The 12567-nt window shown below is 40.9% G+C and overlaps 1 protein-coding gene across 3 annotated transcripts in view; it reads left to right on the top strand.

Annotated features, from left to right (window-relative positions):
• foxj3 (forkhead box J3) overlaps positions 1-12567 on the top strand; it is a 91905-nt gene that overhangs the window by 72833 nt on the left and 6505 nt on the right. For 2 of the 3 annotated variants that reach the window (XR_012594961.1, XM_074644240.1), the window contains exons 6-11: positions 1431-1559; positions 4179-4353; positions 8333-8830; positions 9390-9491; positions 10042-10233; positions 11518-11616. Coding sequence is in view for 2 of the 3 variants with exons in the window: in XM_074644240.1 (XP_074500341.1) it covers positions 1431-1559; positions 4179-4353; positions 8333-8830; positions 9390-9491; positions 10042-10233; positions 11518-11616 (1195 nt within the window). In the remaining variant the exon portion in view is untranslated. The remainder of the gene's footprint in view (positions 1-1430; positions 1560-4178; positions 4354-8332; positions 8831-9389; positions 9492-10041; positions 10234-11517; positions 11617-12567) is intronic. The other variant, XM_074644250.1, reaches the window with a different exon arrangement.

Consider the following 12567-nt stretch of genomic DNA (forward strand, 5'->3'; position numbering starts at 1 on the left):
TCACGTTCAGCTTGAACCCCTTAGTGACTGCGGTGGGTGTTCAGCAGAGCACCCTGTGTATTCCCCACACACACACACACACACACACACACACACACACACACACACACACACACACACACACACACACACACACACACACACACACACACACACACACACACACACACACACACACACACACACACACACACACACACACACACACACTCTCTCTCAATAAAGTGAAGAGCAATTACTCTGCTATTATGACATGTCATTGCATGCAGCACACACACACACATGCTCAGGCTTTACATTTCCATAGTAAATTACATTGTTTAACTATAGACAGACATTATCTCAGAGGAATGCCGACGTGTTCTACCATCAGCCAGAGTGGAGATGACATTAGTAAATCACAAGTTTCATACTATATTCTGTCGATTCTTTGGACAATGATACGATATCTGTTGATATCAGTCTGCCACGGTATGAATTTAATTTGATTCACTTCAGCGGGCTGCGATCAATATGCCTATTTAACACAATCAGTTACATTTATATAGGGCTGGGCATTATGGCCAAATTCTTCTATCCCGATATAGGTAATTTCATATCTCGATAACAATATATATCACGTTATAGCCTGTGTTCTGGTAGTTCAATAAATAAATATGAAATAACCACATGGTAAAGCCTATTTTTGTATACTCCTGTGTGAATTAAATACTTGGCAAATGAAAAGTACTGAGTATTTACTCATTTTATTAAGAACTTTAGTGCAAAATGAACATTTTCAAGTGAAATTATAGATAATTTAAAATAATTAAATACAGGCCTAGCAAAGGGGACAGCAAATGTAATATGAATCAGAAACAGCTGATAAATGCATTTTACAGGACAGGTGGTAGACATTGAGGCCCATCAAAATTTATACCCACACACACATCTTGGTCTAAATCAAAAGCATGTAAAGCCTACATAACCTCGCTGATTATTATATCATCATGATGGAAACAATATAGAAAAATATGAACAATAGACATTTTTTATATCGTTTTGACGATATATGTCGTCGTATCGCCCAGCCCTACATTTATATACACTCACTAAAATATGATTTGACAATGTTACTACTGCTCTTGGACAGAAATGGTGACACAGATGTGCCATGGGAATTTCAAAATAAAGGCGTATCTAGAAGATGATGATATGTATCAGTAGAGAGAGTCTGTAATCATAACGGTATATGTAAAATTGATTTCGGAGGCGCTGGATTATTTACACAATATTATTATGTGTATTATTAACATGATATCAATATTTCATTTTTTAATTATATCATGATCATCGTCAATACCGGCATATCGCGACACCCGTACCCCTATTAGTAACATAAGTGTGTGTGTGTAAGAGAGAATAAGCTAATGTACATATATGTGTTTCAGGTGGCGTTGTACAACACAGACCAGGAAGGGAGCGATAGTCCAAGAAGCAGCCTTAACAACAGCCTGTCTGATCAGAGTCTGGCCTCCGTCAATCTCAACAGTGTGGGCAGTGTGCACAGCTACACACCGGTAAGACCAGGGAGCGCTCTTCATCAATCTACATTTTGCACCGGTACAAAGACGGAGCAAATGAGGTCCTGCTGCAGCAGCATCTCGGTCGCCTTGCTGTTCCTTAAAGGATGCTGGTAGTTCTGGATGTCGATGCTGCAGCTCATGAATGTCTCTTAGCTGGATATTTGTAACTAGATATTTATATAAATGTGCTGTAGTTGATGATTTGTTTAACACTAAGCGCCAAGGCCAAATGATAAATTCTTATTTTATCCACATTTTTCAAGCTGTGGGGGAGCCACAGTCACTAAATGAATGAAAATGAAGCACCGCCAGACTTAGAAAGTGTACTGTATCCCATATTTCATCTGATCAGAAAGCCCCGGGAGGCTTTCTTCAGAGGAGCCAGCCGTAGACAGCAATAGACCGAGGTTCAGGGTGGACATGCGCTGGAGTACAACATCAGGAAGGGGGTTAAGGGAAACAGAGAAAAATGTGCACGCTCCTGGAAGCCAGACAAAGGAAAGCGCTGCCTCTGATGTCCTCCCACCAGAGATGCCCCCTCTTTGGTGTGGTCCTCCTGCATCCTAGAGTGCTCCCTGCTCCAGGCGCTGGGCATCGATCGGCTCAGCCTGATGGATGTGCTCTCTCTCTCTCTCACACACAGCCAAAGCAGCAGCTCACAGTAAACACTCTGGCTTTATTATCACCTCTTCACTCTTAGCCAAGCCAGACTGTGAGCCGTGCACTTGAGCAGCCTGCCCACATCTTGGAAGAGGAAGATGTTATGATCAGAAATTGGACGTGACCTCTCTTGTAATGCTAGCCCCACAGTTGACACGGGTCAGGTCCTGCTTTGTGAAATAGCGATGGTTTTTCATCGTTGCCCTCGCTGCGATGAATCCCGTAGACTAAGTCGTTGCTGGAGGGGGAACGCAGCTTGCCGTCTCACACCTCGGGGCGGTGCATAACATTGACTGCCCACACAAATACATGGATAAAATGCCTGCTTATATGTACAAGGTATTGCTATTGATTTTGTTTTAAATACATTTTGCTTGGCCACCAGAGTATCGGGTTTGTGTCCATTCGAGTTGGTCTCTTAATGTTACGCGAGCCAAGGCGGTAACTAAGCACTGACCTAGATTATTGTGGTCCGTGTGATTGTTCTTTACATGCTGTCTGACTGACACCATAACATTATTACAGTGGCTCCTCCGAACACTCAAACCATCTTCATAGACTATATAAGAAGTGGACGTAGTTACCGTGACGTCACCCATTGGTTTGCGGACTGCTGTTTTGAAGCCTTGAGTTCGGCATTTTGGCTGTCGTCATCTTGGTTTTAATACTACTGAACGCTGAATAAGACATTTTTAGGCGCCCAAAAAGGTTATATGGTGCCTTCAAATGAAACTCGTGAGCTCGTGTTTACCACATGGGAAGTTTGTGTACACAATATGCTTGGTGTTCAAGTGGTTAAGTCGTGAGAACACCGCTGCCAAGCAACGGCAATATTAACGTTACTGTTGGCGTCTAGAAGACACGGAGGCTAACAATTTAGCAATAATAATAATGCAGTAAATGCAAAGGCATAATGACAGAGGAAAAGATGAGGCCGTTGGGAATATCAACATTTTCCTTAAACCTATTATAAAATTATGATTATGAAAATATATAACTAAAATTAAAAATATATTAACTTGTTGTACAACAAAAAATTAACTTCCAAGGCCTCCGCCATTTCTGACAACGTCAACAAACACGTCACAACTCCTGAACTCGGAGCTTTCAGAAACTTTCCACTTACTATGTCGTGAATACCACAAGAGGGGGGCGTTCATATGGACTCTTCTCGTGAACACGATAAACACGACCCCACTTGAAGGCACCAATAATTAACATTTCTGAACTGAAAACACATACTGTGAAAGGGTTAAAGTTGTAAGACGAAAACACGGACAACGCCGTGGTAGCGACTTGTCAATCACAAGGTAGCCACGCCCTGAAGCATCCCCTGCTTTATGGTCTATCTGACTCTAAATGGGACCATTATTTACTAAATGAACATCATGCTGTATTGAAGAAGACTTGAAACTAGTGACTGAGACCATAAACTCATGTTATAATGTTTACTGAGGTAATACATCAAGTGAGAGGTAGGCTCATTTTCTCATAGACTTCTATACGATCAGACTTCTTTTTACAACCAGAGGAGTCGCCCCCTGCTGGCTGTTAGAGAGAATGCAGGTTTAAGGCACTTCTACATTGGCTTCACTTCTCAGCCCCAGCGGTAGCCCCCTGGATTTGACTTGTGTGTTTACTGTGTACATTCACATAAACCACAAGCATTGAATATTCTAGAGGTTTTCTGTTTTCTGTTTCTGCGGCTCCGTGACCAGATGAGCATGGCGGGTATCTTTGAAAAGTATGTATATTATTGATGTGTTTGAACATTATAGTGCGCTCCTCTTACTGTAGTAGTCCCTGTAGTCTGTGGTGCAGATGTAGCAGCAGAACTGTAGCCGGTGTGCTTCCACAAAAATCAATCACAAATTAAACATTAAACATCTTACTTTGCACTCGATATTGCTGTTTGCGGTTTTTTAAACCTTCTTTATCTCCTCGTCTCTCCAGGTGACCACTCACCCAGAGCCCGTGTCCCAGTCCATGAGCCTCCAGCAGCCCCCCCAGTCCCAGTACAACATGCCCGACAGGGACAAGCAGCTCCTGTTCTCTGAATTTGAAGATCTCAGTGCCTCCTTCCGCAGCCTTTACAAGTCTGTTTTTGAGCAGTCCTTCAGCCAACAAGGTGAGTGGCCTCGCGGGAGCGTCAAGTGGAAATCTAATAAAGAGCCTAAGCTTTATTTATCAAGGAACGGGATGATTCTCAGAACGATTTTCCCTAATGTTGGTTTGTTCTTAACAGCTGGGGCTACAGAGAGTCTTTAGGCACTAATTAGGTTTACCGTGAAGCGAGCAGGTATTCAACAGGCTGACTAGCCTATAGTGTAAATCTATACTGAGTATTTTCATGGTCTTTTGCCGGAGCAATGTGGAAAAGGCCTCATTTCATATTCAGAAGTAGAGTCTGAGAGTTCATGTCTTAAATATTTCATTAGAGGATGTAAAAAGAGATGTTACTGCATTCATTTAATGGTTAATTCAGATTTGATACGCCATCCTTCTTGCTTTTATAGTTCTTCAAATTACATGAAAGTTTTCTGCGTCTTGTTGTCACGTTTGAAATGTTTTCTCATGTTTCATCAGAGGGAGTGAAGGAGGTTGCAGGCAGCCCAAGTCCTCAGTAAATCTGCTGGATTTGAGGTTCATTTGTCATAATGATGGGGAATTTGTATGATATAATACATAGTAGCGGATAGAGCACAGCTTTCCGAAAGCCTGTGAGTCCCCGCAGAACAAAATGCATTTCTGCTTGTAATCTGATTGACTGATAAACAAAGAGCACTTGACAAGCGGGTTATGAGCAAAGTAGACTGAGCTTTCTGTGTATAACCTACTTTCACAAATCAAATGCATTTCATGCTAATGTTTTCAAAGAGTTCCTCCTTTAATCTATCATCTATGTTTCATTAGTTCAAAGTTGTTACCTTTTTTTATGCACATAAAAGTGAAATCTCTTAGTCAGACAAGCTCTAGCAATTAAAAAGCGTAAATAATCGAGCTAGAGGATTTCACACTCTGCCGCTGTAGACAGTGAGCTAATTCACTGGCTTTGATAATAGGTAATGAGCTCGCATTATTATTCTGGTGCCGCGTTAATTGCTTTCTGTATTTCCCTGGTTGGACAATGGGCTTTCTGTGCCGATAAGAGATGCACCTTTGTCACCCCTGCAGTGAGTGTTACGTGCCGATTGTGGAGGTGCAGGGCGAGAGTCAGCTCTAAAAGCACTCCAGTGAAATAGGTTTACTGTGCCAAAGCTGTGAAGGACAGGGCCTCTTAAGACCACTCCCTGCCACTCAGATGATTGCAGTTGGGTGTGCAGATGTTCATGTTCCAGTCATGTCTGTTAAAGAGCCGCACAGCAGCACAATGAATTTGTCAAAGACAGTCCAGAGCTGTGTGGCGGAAGAGGGGAGGCGACGGCAGCTCGCGAACCTCAGAGACACAACTGATGCTGAGTCATTCCCTGATACAACAAGGAGGCAGCTGGTTTGTCTCAAGTGTAGAACTACTTAAAAGGAATACTTCAGCCCCCAAAATGACCATTTGTATATCAAGTACTCACCGCGTGTTCATGAAGAAAACTTTGTTTTTCTCGCATGCCTCCACGTTGAATGGAAAATCCGAGAACGGAGAAAAGTCTTGATGAATTGAAGTAAATGGGGGCCATGTTTAACAACAAAAAAGCTGCTACTACAAACAAGGTTATTGGTAGGGCTGTCAATCCAAAATAAATAAAATTAAATATTGAATCGCAAATTAATCACACATTTTTTATCTGTTCAAAATGTACCTTAAAAAGAGATTTGTCAAGTATTTAATACTTTTATCAACATGGGAGTGGGCAAATATGTTGCTTTATGCAAATGTATGTATATATTTATTATTAGAAATCATTTAACAACACAAAACAATGTAAAATATTGTCCAGAAACCCTCACAGGTACTGCATTTAGCATAAAAAATATGCTCAGATCATAACATGGCAAACTGCAGCCCAACAGACAACAACAGCTGTCAGTGTGTCAGTGTGCTGACTTGACTATGACTTGCCCCAAAACTGCATGTGATTATCATAAAGTGGGCATGTCTGTAAAGGGGAGACTCGTGGGTATCCATAGAACCCATTTTCAGTCACATATCTTGAGGTCAGAGGTCAAGGGACCCCTTTGAAAATGGCCATGACAGTTTTTCTTCACAAAAAATAGCGCAAGTTTGGGGCGTTATTCTGCCTCCTTCGCGACAAGCTAGTATGACATGGTTGGTGTCAATGGATTCATATGAGTAGTTTCATATGATACCAATATCTTCATTCTAGCTTTAACACTGAGCTCGCTACAACCTAAAAAATCACAAGTTGTGATAATGTGTTAAAGAAATGAATGGCGTTAAAACTAATTACTATCATGTTAACTTTGACAGCCCTAGTTATTGGCTATCAAAACATCCGTTTACAAACTCTCACACAACTCGTGCAGTATAATCAAAGTCTCATTTATCCAGTCGTATGCTCACTACTTCCCAAACACATCGTCTTCGCTAAAACCTTACTATTTAAAACACTTCTGCATAAACAGTCTCACAGTTGCGCAGGCGCGCTACTCGTCCATATGAGTACTGTTAAGTGTTTTAAATAGTAAGGTTTTAGCGAAGATGAGGTATTTGGGAAGTAGTTTGCATACGACTGGATAAATGAGACTTGGATTATACTGCACAAGTTGTGTGAGAGTTTGTAAACGGATGTTTTGATATAGTTTTGCTGTTGTTAACGCGGCCCCCATTTACTTCAATTCATCAAGACTTTTCTCCGTTTTTTGAATATTTGTTCACTGCGGAGGCATGCAAGAAAAACCAACTTTTCTTAATGAATTCAAGGTAACACAGGGTGGGTAATTGATATACAAATGATCATTTTGGGGGTGAAGTATTCCTTTAAACCCGGGAGGTCCAGATCCCATTATTGTAAGATGTTCAGATATATGAAAGTAGCTGTTTTTATATATGAGGACCCCGGCTCTCTTTGTGTTTGTGCTGAAGTGCATTATTCTAATACACCTCAGTCTGAAAGCCATGTGACTGACATCTGTGTTGGAATTAGTAGTCTCATTTCACCAGTTAGGGCTTCAACTAAAAAAGATATTTTCATTATCAATTAATTTGTCAATTACTTTTAGATTCAGTGATTCAGTGAAGAGCCCAAGGTGACGTCTGCAAATTGCTTTTTCTGTAGCAACGAACAGTCCAAAATATGTTTCATCACAATGAGAAGAAACAGAGAAAAGCAGCAAATCCTCACAACTGAGACGCTGCAACCAGCAAGTGCTGGCATTTTATCAACAATCTACGGAAAATTAATCTGCAACAATTTTATTATTTATTAATAGTTTGAGCCATTTTTCAAGCAAAAGTGGCCGTTAACTCGTCCCAGCTTCTTCAGTGTGAGAATTTGCTGATTATTTTCTGTTATATTTAGAGCTGCCAAGATAAATCGATATGTTGTCAACTATTAAATTAATCGGCAATTATTTTAATAATCGATTAATCGGTTTGAGTAATTATTTAAGAAATGTCCAAATTCTCTGATTCCAGCTTCTTAAATGTGAATATTTTCTGGTTTCTTTACGCCTCTATGACAGTAAACTGAATGTCTTTGAGTTGTGGACATATTTGAGGATGTCATCTTGGACTTTGGGAAACACTGATTGAAATTTTTTCACCATTTTCTGACATTTTATAGACCAAACAACTAATCGATTAATCGAGAAAATAATCAACAGATTATTCGACAATGAAAATAATCGTTAGTTGCAGCCTTAGTTTTGTATTACTGTGAATTTAATATTTTGGTGGTTTTGGTTGGTACGACAAAACAAGATGTTTAAAGACGTCACCTTTGGCTCTGCGAAAATGTGATTATTTTCTGACATTTTATAGACAAAGCAACTTATCGATTAATTGGGAAAATAATTGCCAATTAATGGATAATGTAAGGTTTATTGCAGCACCGTCAATTATCAAAATTGTTGATAATGCACATAATTGTCTGTCGTCGACTCTTTGTTTCAGCACTGTTATAAGCTTTGTGTCGGTGTGTTTTGTTTCCCAGGTCTGATGGGCATACCGTCGGATTCCTCCCAGCAGACCCACACCTCCTGCTCCTATCAGCACTCCCCCAGTGGCACCATTAGCACTCAGAACAGCCTGTCAAACAACCAACCCAACAGCCACCCCAACAGCCACTCCGCCAACAGTGGCCAGGTGCCCCTGTCCCATCCGGCCCAGGCCCACCCCGGCCACGGATCGCCCCACGCACAGCACCTCCCGCAGCAGCACGGCGGCCCCCACAACCAACACAACCAACACAGCCAACACGCCCAGCACAGCCAACACAGTCAGCTCCCACAGCACCCCCAGCACGCTGCGCACTCCCAGCACGGGCAGCACCCATCGCAGCACCCGTCCCACGGCCAGCACCCACAGCAACACACGCCGCACCCCGCCCAACACGCGCAGCACAGCCAGCACCCTTCTCAACACGGACAGCAGCATCCGAGCCTCTCCCACCAGCCCCATCCTACCCAGCAACAGATGGCCTGCAACACAGGTAAGACCCCTATGTCTGTCATCGTCTTTCGCCGCGTTTCGCAGTCCTCATCATGTTCATCATACAGACACACGTCAACAAAAGACGACAGCTGGATACGGCTTTGCATCATCGTCATTTAGAAATTGTTATGTGCTCTGGAAATGTAAAGCTGCTAAACAGTAAATCATCATCTGATTTATTATCTGTGCTGTTTGTGAGAACAAAGCAATGCTGCATCCAGCGACTCCAGCAGCTCTTACAGAGTGGACTGGCTCCTCCTAGTGGCCGCAGCGCAGAGCTGAACTGTTAAAAAGCCTGATAATCTGTTTTATTTGGTGCTACAACTGCCTGCACAGCTATAAAAAATGTGACTACAATGAAAATGCATCATCTGGCCTTATTACCTAACCCAACAGTATATAACAATTACAGCAGCAATTATTGTGCAGTTGTCCGTAAAATGATGCAATTAGGACTAAATCTGTATTTGTCCCAGGAGTGAACCAAAATCACCTGTATCCTTCAAGTCTCTTATCGTGTAATGTTACAGGTAGTGTGATGTGTGTGTGTGTTTCAGGTTTACTGTCTGACTGGTACCCAAATCTGGATGCACTGAAAGAAAGCTGTCGTATTGCTAGCAGCTATAACTGGGCTGATGTCGACCTTTCACCTTTCCAAGGTGCGGTTTGGACACAATACAAATAGACCTTACTGCATTTTAGAAATATTAAACAAATAATAGTTATGTATTTAATTCATTTGTTAGACTTTTTTCTGAAGAAAGAGAACATTTAAAGGCAGGAGCTGATGGTACAGTACTGCCCCAGCTTTTGATTGAGTGCTGAAGTGTTGACACTGTGGAGTTGATTACGAGTTTAATTAAACTGAGCTCTTCAATTAAATAACACTGCCTTCAAGTTTAATTACCAAAACACCGAGCTCAGCAGGTCAGTTTATCCAATTACAGTCTAGGATTGCAAGGTAGGATGTTTTTTAAATATCACCCACTGAAGGTTACTGACATAATGAATATATATTGCATCCAAAGTTTCTCTTTGTGTTTGTAAATTAGTTTCTCATTTATACTAAATTTATATTCTTTGGACAGTCGGCTGGTGCAGTTTCATGCATTTCATTGTCACAAAGGCATTTTAGTGCAGACAGACACAGTCACATGGCTCTGATGGTAACTCTAATGTGTGTGCTAATGTGTGTTTTATCTCCGTAAGGATTGAGAGACAGCATGAGACAAGCGGAGTTGAACAACTGGTCCCTGGAACCCACCCAGATCGCCGACCTCTGCTCGTCCATCAACCAGTTTTTTGCCCGCACCGGCGTAATCCAGCCACAAGGGGCAGTGCAGTCTCCTGTTTGTCTCGGCTCCATGCACCCCAGCAAACCCAGCCAGCACCTCAACGCAGGTTAAACACCCGCTCCTTAACTCCTACCGTCTCTTTTATAGCACGGCTTGATTGAATTTGTGTCACTGTGCTGAGCAGGTTTTGTTTTAAACTCAAGTGATATTTAAATCATCATATAGAGACAGCAGCTGATGGAAGGGGAATAATCTACATCATGTATCTTGAAAGACGTAGGCATTTAATCTGGTTTAGTTTCCTGGAAAAGATCATGTAATTGTACAGTATATAGAACTTCAAATGTCAGTATAGCTGTGAGGTCTTTCTGGCTGTTTATCTGTAAGAAAGAACAACTCTGTAAAAATGAATATAGAAGCCCATTGTCTGGTGATTTTATCTCAGTTCTCTCTATCTGAAATTGCAACAAGTCTTCAGTCTTTTTGCACATGATGAGCTCTGCTTGGCCTTCATGCCAGTGATTCCCAACATTTTTGGGTTGTGTGACAACTTAAAAAGAAACAATGTCTGCTTGCAACCCCTCGATACCGGCTGCACATATCTACCAGTTGAGACCAGATCAGATTTATTTGCATCTTTTTTTAGAGGTCTGAAGATATCAGATGATTCAGTAATTCACAGGGAAAAATAAAAGATAAGAGGAATGTCGGAAAAATTAAACACAATTTTGCTTTTTTTTCTGCTCTCCAAACCTTGTGAGTTGACACACAAACTCCAAAATGTTACAAAGTTACAAAGATTATAGGGCTGCACAATTAATCAAAATGTTATCAAAATCGCAATATGACCTACTGCAATTTTCAGACCGTAGAAGGCGCAATATTTGTTCATTTTAAAATAATTATTGTCGTGCTACAGAAATGTCCTGGCCTACACATCATATTCTACACACTAAATAAAACATCTTTGTTTGCTACAAATCCTCACAAAAATCACACCATAATCAGTTTAATATGTTTTTCAATGAAAATAAGAATAATGATGTAGAAATGATCATTCCCTCTAATATCACAAATAACATCGCAATTACAATATCAGTCAAAATAATCCCAATTAGATATATTTTTTTTAAATCGTTCAGTCCTAAAAGATGACCTGCTGTTTTAGGAGAGCCACAGGTAATATACTGCTGAAAGCAGTTCAAACATTGATTTCAGCAGAGAGACGTGTAAATAATAGTAGTAATGGTAAATTCAGAATCCCCCTGTAAACTAGACTGCAAGGCCTCCCTCTAGAAACTAGTTTGGTTCAGATACTTGAATTCAAGAGGTGCATTGCCTGGTTTAAATAATTGCTGAAAATCAAGTGTGGTTTTGATCCTCTCTGCAGGAAATCTCTACATGGACACCAGACAGAGCATGTCCATGATGGGGCCTCCAGGATATCCCCACATGTCCCCCATGAGCGGCGCAGGACCCACAATGACAGGTGACATGAAGCCGTAGAGAAAAACAGGATTCAGATCATTACTTTCAGCGCATTATGAAACCTTATATTAATGTTTAATTTAATAAAGGAATACCCCACCCACAAAATGACTATTTATATATCAATTATTCACCCAATGTTACCTTGAATTCTTGAAGAAAACTTTCAAGAATCATCAACACGGAAAATTCTTTATGAATTGAAGTAAATGAGAGCCGTGTTTAACGACAGCAAAACTGTATCAAAACATCCGTTTACAAACTCTCACACGACTCATGCAGTATAATCCAAGTCTCATTTATCCAGCCGTATGCTCACTACTTCTCAAACACATGCATCTTCACTAAAACCTTACTATTTAAAAGTTCAGTGAGCTTTCATAGTTTGCTGTTGTTTAATGCCCCAATTTACTTAATTTCATCAAGACTTTTGTCTTTCAATCAAACATTAAGATATAAGTGGAAAAAAACTGTTCTTGTAACTTAATTTACAACATTTCTTGACCTTTTTTTTAATGCGTAGCTTTACAATGTCGTCATATGCTACTGCCAGTGGTGTAGTGGAGGGTATGCGCGGCTATACGCAGTATACCCACCTCTCTTTCTGGCGGTTTACAGTATACACACCTATAAGCCAAAAAGCCATTGTATACCCACTTCCTTCTCATCTCTACCTTGTAGTTCACCCACCTTATCGACGACCATTACACCACTGTTTACTGCAGTACATTAAGAAAGACTTACTGGATTTAACATAATAGACATGACCACTGGCTATTTGTGTAACAATTTAGCCACAAATTCCCAGACTGACCGGCCGTTTTGACCGAGTCTTGTTTGATTCTTCGTATACGTGGGGGCATGCGAGAAAAACAAGAATTCAAGGTAACACGCGGTGAGTAATTGATATACAAATGGTAATTTTGTGGATGAAGTATTCATTTAAACCCAC

The sequence above is a fragment of the Sebastes fasciatus genome, chromosome 1 (assembly GCF_043250625.1).
Source record: "Sebastes fasciatus isolate fSebFas1 chromosome 1, fSebFas1.pri, whole genome shotgun sequence".
NCBI classification, from domain to species: Eukaryota; Metazoa; Chordata; class Actinopteri; order Perciformes; family Sebastidae; genus Sebastes; species Sebastes fasciatus.